The sequence below is a fragment of the Oratosquilla oratoria genome, chromosome 24, assembly GCF_046742065.1.
Source record: "Oratosquilla oratoria isolate Oo_2021 chromosome 24, ASM4674206v1, whole genome shotgun sequence".
Taxonomy (NCBI): Eukaryota; Metazoa; Arthropoda; class Malacostraca; order Stomatopoda; family Squillidae; genus Oratosquilla; species Oratosquilla oratoria.
This window is the reverse complement of record NC_134800.1, coordinates 42,758,419-42,774,500: the sequence shown is the minus strand read 5'-3', so window position 1 is coordinate 42,774,500 and position 16,082 is coordinate 42,758,419. Positions and strand designations below refer to the sequence as shown.

The 16,082-nt window shown below is 40.0% G+C and overlaps 1 protein-coding gene across 6 annotated transcripts in view; it reads right to left on the bottom strand.

Moving 5' to 3' along the window:
* Patronin (calmodulin-regulated spectrin-associated protein patronin) overlaps window positions 1–16,082 on the bottom strand; it is an 88,658-nt gene that overhangs the window by 38,640 nt on the left and 33,936 nt on the right. For all 6 annotated transcript variants that reach the window (XM_076207966.1, XM_076207971.1, XM_076207968.1 and 3 more), the window contains exons 3-10: window positions 14,119–14,334; window positions 10,250–10,456; window positions 9,712–9,956; window positions 9,485–9,612; window positions 8,679–8,849; window positions 6,939–7,232; window positions 5,728–5,869; window positions 4,677–5,623 (exon numbers count right to left, since the gene is read on the bottom strand). In XM_076207966.1, coding sequence (XP_076064081.1) covers window positions 4,677–5,623; window positions 5,728–5,869; window positions 6,939–7,232; window positions 8,679–8,849; window positions 9,485–9,612; window positions 9,712–9,956; window positions 10,250–10,456; window positions 14,119–14,334 — 2,350 coding nt within the window. The remainder of the gene's footprint in view (window positions 1–4,676; window positions 5,624–5,727; window positions 5,870–6,938; window positions 7,233–8,678; window positions 8,850–9,484; window positions 9,613–9,711; window positions 9,957–10,249; window positions 10,457–14,118; window positions 14,335–16,082) is intronic.

The window sequence follows — 16,082 nt, the reverse complement described above, 5'->3', positions numbered from 1 at the left end:
CTTCCTCAACATTCTCCTTTTTCCCAATGCCCCTTTTACCCCATCTATCCATCTCATCATTGGTCGCCCCCTCATGTTCACTCCTTCCACCCCTGCCTTCCACACTTCTTTTACTAATCTTTCTTCACTCATTCTTTCCATGTGTCTAAACCATCCCAATACTCTTTCATCAACCCTATCTCCCAACTTCCTTTCCACCCCTGCTCTCTTCATTTCTCAGTCTATCTAGCCTAGTAACCCCTATCATACTTCTCAGGCATTTCATCTCGAACACATTTAAACTCTTCCACTCTTATGTTCCATATTTCTGCACTATACAGTGCTGTTGGCACAATCACTCCATACAGTCTCCTCTTAGTATCAATGCCCAAAAGTCTATTTCTCACACTTTTTAATTCCCCAAAGCATTTACTTGCTTCTCTCAATCTACACTCTACTTCCACCTCCACTCCCTTTCCTGCTACATTTGCTCCCAAGTATCTACAACTATCAACTTCCTCCAGTCTCTCTCCCTTAATACTCACTTCCAATTTGATGCCAGCCTCTTCCCTTGTACATATCACCTTACTTTTACCCACATTTATCTTCAACTTCCTTCTTTTGCACTTTCCCAAACTCTGTCACTAACTTCCTTAATCCCTCCTCTGATCCTGCTACAAGTGCAGTGTCAGCAAACAACAACTGGCTATCTCCCATTTTCCTCCATTTTTTTTAACTAGCCCATTACCCTTGCATATATATCTTGCACCACCCCATCCATGTATAAATTGAACAGCCAAGGCGACATAACACATCCCTGGCGTAGTCCCACCTTTACCTCAAACCACTCACTTTCTTCATTTCTAATTCTAACACAGGCTCTACTACTCTCATAAAAACTCTTGATTGCTCTTAAAAGATTTCCTCCTATCCCATATAACTGCAATACTTCCCACAGTGTCTTCCTGTCTACCTTGTCATAAGCCTTTCCCAAATCCATAAAGGCCCAAAAATCATCCTTACCTTTTCCTAAAGTTCTCTCACATATCTGCCTTACCACAAAGATCTGATCCATGCAACCCATACCTGTCCTAAACCCACACTGTTCCTCTCTTAACCCTCTCAATCAAAACCCTCCCACAATCCTTCCCAACTACACTCAACAATCCCTCTGAAATTACACTCACACTTGTCCCCTTTTCCCTTATAAAGTGGAACTATACAGGCACTCCTCCAGTCCTCCGACACTATACCCTCTTTTAGAAAAATGTTAAACCTCACCAGCCAGTCCACCATCATTGTAACCAAAATGGCCCCAAGCTTTACAAACTATACAAATAAAGATTAAAAAACTGGAACTTCCCTCATTACAAGAGAGAAAAACAAAGTGACATTATTTCCATGTTCAGATCAATAGAAAGGGCAAAACTGACAGGAATGATCTACTTTACAACAGGTGTAACTGGGAAGTGTCTCAAAAATTTTTGAGATGAAGTGCTTGAGAAATATAACTGGTGTTACAGGAATGAATGTAAAGAGAAACATGGAAGTGAGGGTAGAAGGGAGTGGTACAGTAGGGTGGATAAAAGAGGTCTGAGCTGGTTTAAGCAAATGGAAAGAATGGACAAAGATATTCTAGAAGAGAGTTTGGAAAGCAGAAGTGAAGTGAGTGAGCCTGATATGAAGACAGAATGAAACGGATGGACAGGGAGAAGGTCCACTTTGGATGCATGTGGAATGTGTGTCTAGCAGGGTAGAAAGTGTGCTAAATATAAGAATGTATGAAGAAAGCTTGTGAATGGATGAAAAAATGACAAAGCCTGAAAGGATGTTCTCACTGACTTCATAAATCATTTTGAGAGGACAAACAGTGTGAGTGTGGGGGAGATCATATAAGGTGCAAGAGTAAACCAGCTCCAGCTGTCAAGCTCTACTGTGCTGTGCATTGCTTCATTCCCTTAAAGTTAAATTGTGACAGCTGATGAGGATGACCCTTAATCCACAAGATGCTAGAGGGGTATGGATTTTGCCTAATTAGTGGATGTATTGTTTTTGTTAAGTTACCCCTTTATGATAAAGAAAAGTGCTTTGGTAGATATAATAGATCCATACAAAAAACATATACACACTCCACAATAGACAAAATTCTATACTTATCCCAAACTCCCACAGAAATTAGAAATCACTAACAAGACAAGAAAGAGTCAAACAAGAATACAAAGGTTTACAAAGGCGGAGCATGCCGACAGGAGACCTTTTGATCCATATCTAGGTCGGATGCGAAAAAAAAAATCATATTAATAATAAAACAATAAATAAAAACTATAATAATGTAAATAACAAATAAAATACATAAATACATGCATAGGTATAGTTAAATAATAAACAAACAGGTAAATAGTAAATAATAATAAATTGACATATAACTAATAATAAATGAAAATCAGACAGACAAATGATAACAAAACAAAAACAAATAATATAAGATAAAATATAATCATTACAGCATCTTACTTAGGTATTTATCTAACTGATTCTTAAAGCTTTGAACTGAACTACATTGCACTACCTGTGCAGGAAGTTTATTCCATTCATTTACTACACGGTTGGCAAAGTTGTTTCTACCTACTTCCAAATTGAATCTATTTCCGGACAGTTTGAGACCATTGTTTCTTGTCTGATTCTTATTCAATGTGAAAATTTGGTCACTTTGGATGTTGTCAATTCCCTTTAAAATCTTAAAGAATGTCCATATTCAGGTCACCACACAAACTAGACACTGCTAGATACAAAGACGGGACACCATGAGCATAGCTCCCCTTCCCGTAAGATACAACTAGGTAAATACATTGTTAAAAGAGTACTAGCACAGAACTGGTCTCTTAAATACCCAAAATGCAACAACCATACACAAGACACAGAGCACCTCATACACCACTTTTTTACACCATCTTCTAGCTTTCTCCTTTCACACATCTTCCCAAACTTAGCCACCAACTGCTTTAGCCTCTGACTAACTCAGCTACAAATACAATGTTATCAGTAAACAATTGACATAACTCTCACTTCCCTCCTATCTCACTCATCACCTCTACCTAGCATTCTTACATTTACCTCACTCATCATCCTATCCATATCCACATTGAACAACTGTGGTGACATTACACAACAATGGTGCAGCCCCACCTTCACCTTAAACCACTCTTTACAGGTCTGGCCCTCACACAAGCTATGCTACTCACATAAGTACTTTGGACCACCCTCTACTGACTTCCCCAAATTTTATAACATATGCAACACATCTATCAATCCTGTCACATGGCTTCTCCAAATTCATGAAACCCCAAAAATCATCCTTATCCTTTGCCAAAAACTTCTTGCATATCTTGCTACAAAAGCTTGATCTATGCACCATTTTCCTTTCCTAAACATACACTACTTTTCCCCAATTACCTGCCTAACCCTCTCAATTAATACATACATACATATATCAAAGGCTCTTTCCCCCTCACATGGGGGGGGTAGCCAAAAAGAAAAAGGCATAGAAACCACTCCCACCCACCCTCCTCCCTCCCTCCCATCTTGGCACCTCCTGCATCCTGTCCACTGCCCTAGGTCAGAAGCAGTGTTGCAAGACACAGCACATCCACAGCAAGGCCACTTCATAAATTCAGCGACCCCCCTCTCCATCCCCTCATGCAGAAAAGGAGAAGACAGGGCGAAATCCCTTCGGGCTGCACCAAATTTTTTCTCATACATACTTCCTCATCCCCATCCCCCAACCACTCCCCTTTATGCATCACAGCATCATCCATACACAACCCTTCTCCATTCATCCATATCTTCTGTCCTCTCCCATCCTTCCTCCACAGACATTCCTCCCTTTTGTAATGCCCCTTTCACCCCATCCATCCATCTCATCCTAGGATGCCCCCTCATATTCACTCCTTAACCTCTGCCCTCCAAATCTCTTTTACTAATCTTTCTTCACTCATTCTTTCCATGTGTCCAAACCATCCTAGTACTCTTTTTATCAACCCTATCTCCCAGTTCCCTTTCCAGCCCTGTTCTCCTCCTCACCTCCTCATTTCTCACTCTATCTAGCCTAGTAACCCCTATCATACTTCTCAGACATTTCATCTCAAACACATTCAAACTCCTTCTCTCTTCCTCTCTTATGTTCCATGTTCTCAATATCCTCCTATAAACTTTAACAAATACACTTAAAAGACTCCCTCTGAAACTATTTCATTTATACATCTCCCTTTTTTTTTTTCTTTTTTTTGTATATTAAAATTATACATGCACTCCTCCAATTCACTGGTAAATTTCCTTCTCACCAATCATTCCACTACAACTACTTACTTGTCACACACTCCACATGACACTGTATAAAGTGCCTTACGAGCTTTTATATCTTTCATTGCTTCTTGGGTCTCCTTTCTAATAACCCTGTAATTCTCTTCTCCCATCACCATCCTTCCTCATACATTTCATCACTTTAGTTTTGCCCTGATTCATTTACAACTTTCTTCTTTAATATACCCTACCAAATTCAGTTACCAAATGCTTCAGTCTCTCCTCTGAATCAGTCAGACGCACAATGAGACCTGGTATAACAGATTGTTGCCTCTAACTTGAACCACATTCCTATTCTGTAATATCAGAGTAAAAACAAAGTTTATAACCATAGTTACCTGGTATAGGCTTGCTATCATCAGGGATTGATTGTACACTTTGTTGCTTCCATGTTGTTTGATTTGGAAGAGCTGCAAAGGTTGTCTTCTTTTCACTTTTCTTGCTGCCTTTCTTATTTCCTTCTTCCTTGTCAGACTGCATATAGATGATGTTGATTCCTCCTGGCAGCTGTTCCTTCAATTTGGAGAGCTCAGCAAAACTGGTTGCTTTTGCCAGTTTGTCCCTTTCGTACGACACATCACTTTCACTACCAGAATCCAACACTTCCACACTACCTTTTCTGGGATCTGTCACCATCAGCACCTCTTTACTTCTATATTGCGTGAGTTCTCGCTTTTCTCTCTCTAAGAGGTCTCTTTCCAACTTTTCTACTACTCTATTGTCCAATTCATCTAGACTGGGACGGTGGAGGTCAAGGCGGCGTTCTAAACTACGCTCTCTACTTCCCCTAGATTCGGCTCGAGAATTATTGTCCCTACTGTCCCTATTGTCCCGCAATCCACTGTCCCGCAATCCACTGTCCCTTTTCCCCGAATGGATCACTAAATCTTTATCTGGATTTCTAGAAATGTAATTCAAATTGTCTTGACTTCCACCAAAGTTTTCTATTGTGAGCTGCGAGTCTTCGGCATTCACAGAATTCCTCCGAGATCGTGAACGCCCCTGTCCTCGCGACTCATCCCACCGCGAGGGAAGGCCTGCTGGAGGTTTGGGACCATAATGGACATCTGAGGTAGAGTTGTGGAAACTTCCTCTCCTCCCTAGCCTGGAAGCTCTTTCCGCCATCTCCTCCTCCATGTTGTCCATACTATACCGGTCCTTTGACCTCAAGTGATCAGAGTCTTGTGACGGATGAGGTGAATGAGTTCGCAACATATCATTTAGTGTCGTTAGCCCTTTCGACCTCTGCACAACAAAGTCTCCTTCTTGCCCATCACTCATTGAGCTATGGAAAATAAAATATGATTACAAACAATACATCAAATGAAGTAGTATTATTCACACAGCTGGAAACCAAATTTCAGAAACTATACAACATCCTTTTCTAACCTGTCTCTGCCACCATATTCACTGTTGTACGAAGAGGGGGCATGATCGGACTTCTGGTCACTTCTTTGCCGAAAGTCAGTGACATCATTTAGGTTCATAGAGTGAGACCTTCTGACACTAGGCGCTCCTGCTGGCTTCATGGCTGTTGACACCAGAGGTAAGCATCATGATACCATTGCACTGGTTCAGCATTAAAATTTATACTTTCAAGTACAAATCAATTACTGATTAAGGGGCACAGATTTCCATTTTTCTTAGGCTAATGTATTCTCGATGATAAAGATGACCTTAACCTTCCATAGTAGATATTCTTAAATGTTAGGTAGCCTGCAGTAACTGTGGGCCTTCTTATCATTTATACAGAGGAGAAGGTGCAGTCTTTAATTAACTTTCAACTTAATCCACAATCATGAGCCAAGTCCATCCAGACCATGATCTACATCTAAGTGATTGCAAAAAGCAAGGCACACGGACACACCACCAGTGCTGCTGTATACTGCTGCATCCATCAATCAATCAGTCAATCAATACTTGGTCAAGGCTTAACTTGTTTTTGAGTGTGAGCCCAACCAGTCATGCCACATAGTTATACAAATTCTTTGTATGATACTTTGGCAAATTCTTCCAATGGTTCCTTCTAGCTCTATGTGTAGTGGCATAGGGAACCCAAAACAAAAAAAAGACTGCTAATGAAAAAGTAAAGAGAAATTAATTTTTGACAAATGGCTGCTGGTATTACCAAGTATTGATTACAAAATAAAAGAAGCCCAGTGCACATGCAAGTGTTGGTGGGAGGGTGTGGGGCTCCTCCTACAGTGTACATAAACTGAAGAATAAAATCTGTAATGCAAAGGATTGGAAGAGCAGCTGAATACAGAAAATCCTAACACCAAATCCCAACTATGCTGACTCCATGTAATCTCTTTCTGGAAGAATGATATGACAAGCAGTGTTGAGCATAAGTGTGCATGCAAGGAACCAAGGAAACAAAACGGGTTAACAGGTCTGATGTGCCAAATAAAGAGCTGCTATATGGATAAGTGAAGTCATGCAACAACAAAAACAAAGAATACCAGCAGCCATTGACTCAATTCAAGTGTTGCCCTGAAATGCTGCACTGTGCTGCTGCTGCTGTTTTTGCTGCCTTCTGAACAAGCACATTACAACACAGTGCATGAAAATCATTATCTCCTAGGGTGGGGCAACTTTACCATAGGAGCTGGGGTGCGGACCCATGACACTGTGGCAGGACAAGACCCTGGCAGCAGACTTGTGCTCCCTATAGGGATGCAGCAGGTTCTGGGCAACAGACTGCCCTGTTTGCCCATGACTGGTGGGCTGACCACAATTCAGGTAGTATGTGTACTGATCACCGAAGGGCTGACTTTGATGTTGTCGCCAGCAGTATATGCAGTCTCGGTCGGCAACTTCATGATTGCATGACCACCACCACTGGGGGTAGAGAGCCCCCCAGTTGAACCCCCCACATGCCCCTTCCTCCTCACCTGTTGGCAGGGTCACCAGGGGGCAAAAGCGTTAGTAATCTGGAAGGTTAGTAGTCTATCCAATAAGAGCTAAATACCACATTCTCATTTGCACACACACTCCCTCTGTCATACCATGAGGCCAAAAGCAGAAAGTGACAAGACAAAAGACATGCAAAAGCAGATGTGCAATGCAAACCAGAAGCTATCACTTCAACAGATTCACATACAAGTTACCAAAGGATGAGGAAAAAAAGAACAACATTTACTTCTACGGATTATAATTTAGAGACCATATTCTTAGTTAATGTTGAGATTTTAAAGTTAGTCTGTTATGTATGTCCATTTCATTGCAGTATAAATCGCAAGATCCATGCTATCTTACATTAAACCAGGCTGATACCAATTTGTATTAATGTACAGGGCCATTCTAAATGATTTCTGTTAGTGCAAATCCCTTTAAACCAATATGAAGCAAGGTTACTCCTTAGGACTACATGTCAAATGTAAGAGAGCACAATTACCATCGATTGACGACTGTTCTCTACGCAACCTGTCCTTCTCTGTAAGGGATTGTTGGCGTCGCACCCCTGCACTTGTCGGTGACTTGGAGTGGCTACCACGATCTACCACAAGAATAAGGATTGGCTGGCTACTTTTCCAAACATAGACACTTTCATTCAGGGAAATCTTTAAGAAGACAAGGAACACATTTATGCTTCCATGACTTTCTCATACAAAGCTAAAGCAAGTTTTCTTTTTAATCGGTGAGCAAACTAAAAAGTTTATTTTCAAAGAAAAGAGAATTACAAATCATGGTATAGGCAGAATAAGAATGTCAAAAGTACAAGTTGACACAGACGCTAACAGCCACATACTGTCCTCTGCTGAAAATAAAAAGACGGATAAAGATTACAGAGATAAGTATGTAAGGGCGGATAAAGAGTACTCCTGAAATTATTCATGCAAAAGCAAAGCAAGTTAGAGGTCATGGCAACCAGGTTTATGCTTTAACCCAATCCACTTTTCAATCTCTTGGCTAGTCAGAACCCTGACACAAAACCATCAAAATGGCATGCACTTAACTTAGAACTTATTTACCATTTTAAAAACACTTATAACTTAAGGCTTTCTACCCAATATCAGTTGCTTAGTAAAACATTCATATAAAAAAGTGGGGATGAGGGTAAGTGGGGATGAGGGTAAGTGTGCGTGTGTGTTTTAGGGAGGGTGGGGAGGGGGGGAGCCATTAAAATTTTGGGCAGATCCCAAACTACTAACAGCCATGAGATTGGTCAGTGCTTTCGGCATTACAACCTCAATATTTTCAGTTGTAGTGCTTCTGCGCAGTCATGCAGCATTAAAAGAAGTAAGAGCCTCTCCACACAGCAATTCATACTGATTTTGAATACCTAATTTTGTCTCCAAGTCTATCAAGCTAGTTGTTCACAAATTGTTAGTAAGTACCTCTTAGTGTAGAGCAGGGAGAGCGTTGGTAGGAATGTGCCGATGAGGAATGGGTAGAAGAATGTGTGGAAGAGGCTGTAGAATGAGTGGAAGAGGGGGAGCGGCTCTGCCTTAGATCTGGTATGACTCGAACACCCCTCTGGTATCCACTCCATCCACTGCAACCACCACCTGTACACACCAACCATTACATTCTAGCATGTCCACCCATCAAGCAAGCACAACAGCACACAATACCGCAGTAATCATCATCATTACCATCATCACCACACCATTACCACCACATTCAGCTATGCATTGTTAGTATGCTACTATATGCATGACATCCTACAGCTGATTCTTGGGTTAATGAATGCAATGCAAGCTCCAGGCATGTCTTAAGCTGAACCTGGGTCCACTACCATCATCACCTGTCACAAACCATGACTCTTGTTTTTGGCAGTGTCACAAAATGTAAATATTATTCAGTCCATGTGTAGTTTAGGTTTGCACTCAAGTCATAAAATAAAAACAGTTGTTATTAAGCAGTTAGGTTTTTCAAACAGTTTATTTACAGAGTGAAAAAATAAGTATGTAAGTGGAAGGACTCATCTTGTATAAACATGGTGAAAGCAAGCAAATATAAAATAGCACATAACTTATACTGTGAAATAAGGCATGTCGATAGAGAAAATGCTTGACAGAAAAAAAGCATATTATGATTCTATGAAAAAATAAAAATCTGGCACGAATATTTAACTTGAGTGCTTTGCTTCACTAGAATAGTATCTCTAAAATACATTGGTTTTATTTCAGCATACACTTACCAGGTGAAGAAAGAGTAATGAGTTTACTTGACTTCTTTGTTCCAGGCAGAGACACACAAGAAACTGGCTCCAACTCAAACAGGAAGAAGAGTTCAGCACAAAATGCTAAAACGTTTTGCTTTACAGAGCTGGAATGAAAGTGACATGAAACCAATAAATGTTTTCCCCCAAAACTTTTTTTTTCTTCATCTTGTGCATCATATACACACACTACACGAGACCTATACCTGTGCATATAGACTATATCCTCTTTGGTGAGTAGACATGGATTATATGGAAGGGCATCATGGCAGAACTTCATAACAAGACCAATATTGTAGAGGGAATCAGCAATGGAGGGAGTATCCCCTACAGCAATGTCGGCCCATGATAGTTCCTCAGGGCAGTAGAAGGCAATGAGGGCAGACAGACCAATGCCATCACTCAAATCACTTAGGTCCTGTATCCTTGGAAAGATAGGCAGCTCCTGGTCCTTTGGGGAGGCATGAATTACAAACATCAGCTACCAAGACATAAACATGTTCACTAAACTTCTGGATGATCACCTACATGTAAAACTCAGGGCAACAACTACTACTATACATTAAGCACGCACACAATAACTACTGGCATTTCTCTTTTGCTTCTTTCCTTTGGTTAGAATCTAGTATTACAATATGAACTCCAATCGCACAAACTTGAATATACTGTACATCCTTTATCTCCTAAGACTAAAGTCTATTAAACAAAAAAGGCAGTTCAAACTGACAAGAAATCTCAAGTTACCTGTGAAGGCTGGACATGCTGATTGATCTTTTCCTGAAGTGCTTGAGTGACAGAGTTGATCCACACAACCAGGGCCTCCTCCTGGTCCTGGGGAGTTTGGGAAGATGGCATGCTAATCCGCTGCAGTGTTGCCACTACACGGTCTGGCATGACCACCTCACGGATATAGAGGGCCATCATAGCCTCTATAACTGCTAAATGTGCCGACTGTAAACAAGGAGATCCAAAGTCATTATATGTATTCTTAGAATACAAGGAATGTCATTAAAGAATCTAATTCATATACTGACCTTTTCAGTACAGTAATGTATTTACCTAATTGTATCTTATGGGAAATAAAATGGGTGGGAGTGATTTCTATGCCTTTTTCTTTTTGGCTACCCCCCGTATAAGGGGGAAAAAGCCTTTGGTATATGTATGTATGTATGTATGTATGTATGTATCTTATGGGAAGGGGAGCTATGCTCATGGTGACCCATCTTTGTATCTCACAGCGTCTAGTTTGCTCTTAAATTCATGCATAGTTTTTGCACACACTATTGTTTCTTCCAGTTTGTTCCAGACATCCACCACTCTGTGTGGAAAACTGCTTTTTTCAGGTATCTTCTATAGCTGTCCTTTTTTAATTTCTTTTCATGTCCCCTTGTATTTCTCTTATCCCAATTTAGTAAGTCCTCTCTATCAAAGACTTCCATGCCTTTCATGATTCTGTAGATGGTCAGCAGGTCACCTCTTTCTCTTCTTTGTTCCAGAGTCAGTAAATCCAAGTTTTGACAGACTCTCCTCATATGATAGGTTTGAAAGTGTTGGAGCCATCTTCGTAGTTGCTCTCTGGAATCTTTAAATATTTTTTATATATATTTTTTGGTACTGGGTGACCATAGTGTTGCAGCATACCCTAGTCTAGGCCTTATTAGTGTGGCTAGTATTTTTATTTACCATTTCTTTATCCAAATAGGTAAAGGCCACCTTTATTGTAGGATTCTCCAACAAATTTGTTTATCCGCTTATCAGGGGACATGCCATTTGTGATCATTACTCCCAGGTCTTTTTCAGATCCCACTTTCTTTACTTCATTTGTTCTGATTTTATATTGTCCTGATTTTTATTTATTTATTTATTTATTATTATTTTTTTTTTTTTTTTTTTTTTTCTGAATTCCATTATGCTACATTTCTTGATGAAGTCTACTTCCCACTTCTGACCTTATTTCCAAACCTTGTTCAGGTCTCTCTGCAGTGATTCACAATCTATTTCAGTATTCACTTTCCTCAGCAATTTAGCATCATCTGCAAAGCTCATGTAACATTCCACATCTTCAGCCTCCCAGGCTGAACTCTTCTCTGAGCACTGCCCTCATTTTCTTTCCATGCAAAAAAAATCCTCCATCCAGTTTAGTAGTTTATCTTGTATACCTCCTATGTTTTCCAGTGTTTTAAAAAAAAATTGTGGCACTTTGTCAAAGGATTTTTGTAAGTCTAGGAAAGCACATCAGCCCATCCATCCCCTTCCTGTATTATATCTATTAGTCTTGAGTAGAAACAGATTAAACTTGTGGCACATGATCTTCGCTGTCTGAATCCAAATTGTCTGATTTATTATATTGTTTTCTTCCAGGTGTTTTATTCATCTGTTCTTAATAACCTTTTCACAAATTTTGGCTACAGTGCTTGTAAGGGAAACTGGTTTGTAATTTGTTGGATCTTCTTTGTTTTCTCCTTTATATATTGGAACAATATTGGCATTTTTCCAGTCATTTGGTATTTTTCCTTCTTTGAGTGAGCAACTTATTATGTTACATTTTTTGTCTATCAATTCTTCTTTACATTCTTTTAGCATCCAATTTGCTATTCCATCTGGGCCATGTGATTTCCTGACATCAAAGTTCGTATTTGGTCCATTATTTCTTTTTGTGTTATTTTTATTTCCCTCATGGGGGGATCACACTTTGTTCCCTTCATCCCAATGCTGTATTTTTTCTTTAGTGAAAACCAACTTGAAGTGATTGTTCGTGACTTCAGCCTGTTCATTTGTTTACCATTCACATATCTATAGAATAGTTTAGGTTGATTTTTACATTTTTCTATGATGTCTTTTTCGTATTTTCTTTTTTCCTCCGCACACTTTTACATATTCATTCCTTTGGTTGATATATATTTTCCACTTTCTGCTTTTTTTTCCCATCTTTTCTAAGCTTGATCTCTTCTATCTTTCACCTCACTGCATCTTCTGTTGAACCACCACTTATACACCTTTTCCTGTTTCTATCTTGGTACATATTTATCCACTCCTTCACTATAAATTTCCATCTAAATCATCCATTTCTCTTCCACTTGTCTCTCTTCATTGTAGAATTTTTCCCAATTTACAAATTGAAAGAATTTCTAAGTTTCCCAAAGTCTGTTTTATTGTACATCAGTCTTCCTTTTCTGTATTTCTCATTTCTGTATATAATTCCTCCTTTAGTTCAAATTCTATTAATATGTGATCACTCTTCCTAAATGGTGTCTTGTATTTTATTTTATCTACAATTTCAGGTTCCGTTTTGTTGTGGCAAGCTGTAGAAAATTTTGTTTATTTGTGGGCTTGAATTTGGTCTGACGAGGTCTTTGGTGACTAAGATTCTGTGTGGCTAGGATCTACCCTTTAGTTGCTCAATAATAATAATTGATTGATGATTGATTTGGTTTAACATCGTAAATGGTAATAATAATAATGATGAAAAAAACAAAAAAGCTACAACAAAACCACACAAGTGCATTAAATTATAGAGAGTAATTAATTCATGTATTGATATTGGTGAATAGAGTAAAGCACCAGACTCAATTTGAAAGGTTTATTAGGCCCGACATTTCAATTTCTGTCCATTACATACAGTGAATTAGTTTTTCTGTAGACTGGGATGCAAATGGGAGAAGACCTTAGTGAAATCATCACTTTGTTAATCATGATGAAATGTGTACCATTTAATGTTATATTTTTCCATTTCTCATATCTCCTTTTTTGTTTAATTTTTATTGTATGCTACTGTTTTTGTCTCACTCTTGGTGTACTTATCTGTATTTTAGAACATTAAATGGTATACATTTCATCATAATTAACAGAGCGAGGACTTCACCAAGGTCCTCTCCCAATTGCATCCTGAACCACATAAAAATGAGTTCACTAATTGAGTCTGGTGCTTTACTCTCTTCACCAATATGAAACCCATACTCCAAATCTTCATGTATATATTGATATGTACATACATATACCAAAAGGCTCTTTTCTCTTTACATGGAGAGTGATCAAGTCAAAAGAAAGTACACATCCTTTGCCCATCCAACACAATATCTAAAATCCCATTTGTTATATTTATCTTAGTTCCTCTCCCTCACTCATTACTCATGTCAGAGATAACACAGCAAGACAGCAGCTCCATAGTAGAACCCTGAGACCTAAAAAACATATGTGAAGAAATCCCTTCAGGCTGCATCAACTCCTCATCCACTGACAACCATTCTCCATTCACACCAAACTCTTGCCCTCTCCCTTCCTTTATCAACAGACCTTCCCCTTGGACCTGATGTCCCTTTCACCCTGTTCATCCATCTCATTCGCAGTCTTCTCCTCAAGTTTAATTTGGTTTTCAAACACTTTCTGTTATTCTTTTTCTGCTAATTCTTTTTATGTGCCCCAATACAAGTACCTTTTGATCAACCTGATCTCCCAGTTCTTTTTCCACCCCCAATATATGCCTACCTCCATATTTCTAACCATCCATCTTTATAATTCCTATCATACTTCTTAAATGCTTCATCTCGAGACATACTGTTTATCTAGTTCAGAATGAATGGATTACAGCATTAACAAGTTTCTGTTTAACTTACCATCTTGATGGGAGCCACTTGTATCAAGACAGTTTCACTGAAGGGTACATCTGTGGGCTCTGCAACATAAACGCCTTTCCTTGCTAGTGCCTGGATTATACCCCAGTGGCTCAAGTTATGGAAGTTTGGGTCACTATAGATGTTAGCCAGGGCAGAGCAGTACAAATCTGCATTGGCCAGGCGATGGACAATGCCTGGTTTGAGGTGTTCTTGACCCTGGAAACAAAAGGAATGGTTAATAAGAAACCAATACTGGAAAGGCAGACTGAAATATCTCTCTCCTTTTTCTAACTAGTTCTCTGGAGATGAACTTTGGTTACTTATATACACAATCAAGATGGACTGCCCTCCACTGATACAATTATACAAAACTAATCAGAGTATGAAAGACTACTGATGAGTACCTCCTACAAGAAGGATATCAAAGAGAAACATCATCTTGCATCCTAACTTCAAAAAACTATGAACATTCTTGCCTTCATATGAAGGTGCAGACCTCATTCTCTCCATTGGGCCCAAGATCTCTATCAATCTCTACTGTATTTCCTCTAATCTATTACATAAACAGAGCTACTAAACAGTAAATGATCCTCTCCTCTTACTACTACTAACTGGTGACACAGAAACTATCTATAAGCCAAGGGCCTTTTCCCTTATAAGGAAGATAGCCAGCAAAGGCATGCACCCAATCCAACCTTACCAGCTTTCACCATTTTCAATGCTCATTGTACCCCATCAATAATGAACCATCTACAATAGTATGCCACTTTTAGATTCCATATACTGTCCCCTGCACTGCCTTCATTTTTTATACCATTTCCTCAGTTTATCTAAAACTCTACAAAATTTCCCTTCACTTATTTGGTTCTTTTATGTATGTATGTGTGTGTGTGTGTGTGTGTGTGTGTGTGTGTGTGTGTGTGTGTGTGTGTGTGTGTGTGTGTGTGTGTGTGTGTGTGTGTGAATCACCATGGTCTTGGGTCACGTGTTGGACTCGTGATCAACAGCTTTTTTTCCTCCCGGAAGAGAGTTCAGTGCTTATATATGACCGATCTATGGGTAATGCTGTGACCTAACACGCGTACACACCCTCAACTCCCCGCCCACGAGAGTTGGAGTAACGACTTACAGCGCAACGATACTGAAATTATTTCAGCCCTGTGCGGGATTCGAACCCGGACCACCGTAATGGCAGCCGGGAACTCTATCAACTGCGCTATCAAGTCAAGTGTGTGTGCATGTGTGTGTTTGGTGTGTGTACATGTGTGTTTGGTGTGTGTGCAACGATTCGTGTGTGTGTGTGTGTGTGTGTTTGGTGTCTGTGTGTGTGTATGTGTGTGTGGTGTGTGTGTGGTGTGTGTGTGTGTGTGTGTGTGTGTGTGTGTGTGTGTGTGTGTGTGTGTGTGTGTGTGTGTGTGTGTGTGTGTGTGTGTGTGTGTGTGCGTGTGTGTGTGTGTGTGTGGTGTGGTGTGTGTGTGTGGTATGTGGTGTGGTATGTGTGGTGTGTGTGGTGTGTGTGGTGTGTGTGGTGTGTGGTGTGTGTGGTGTGTGTGGTGTGTGTGGTGTGTGTGTGTGTGTGTGTGTGTGTGTGTGTGTGTGTGTGTGTGTGTGTGTGTGTGTGTGTGTGTGTGTGTGTGTGGTGTGGTGTGTGTGTGTGGTATGGTGTGTGGTGTGTTTGGTATGTGTGGTATGTTTGGTGTGTGTGTGTGTGTGTGTGTGTGTGTGTGTGTGTGTGTGTGTGTGTGTGTGTGTCGTGTGTGTGTGTGTGCGTGTGTGTGTGTGTGTATGTTTGGCGTGTCTGTGCGTGTGTGTGTATGTTTGGCGTGTCTGTGTGTGTGTGTATGTTTGGCGTGTCTGTGCGTGTGTATGTTTGGCGTGTCTGTGCGTGTGTGTGTATGTTTGGCGTGTGTGTTTGGCGAGTGTGTGTTTGGCATGTGTATGTGTTTGGTGTGTGAGTGTGAGTG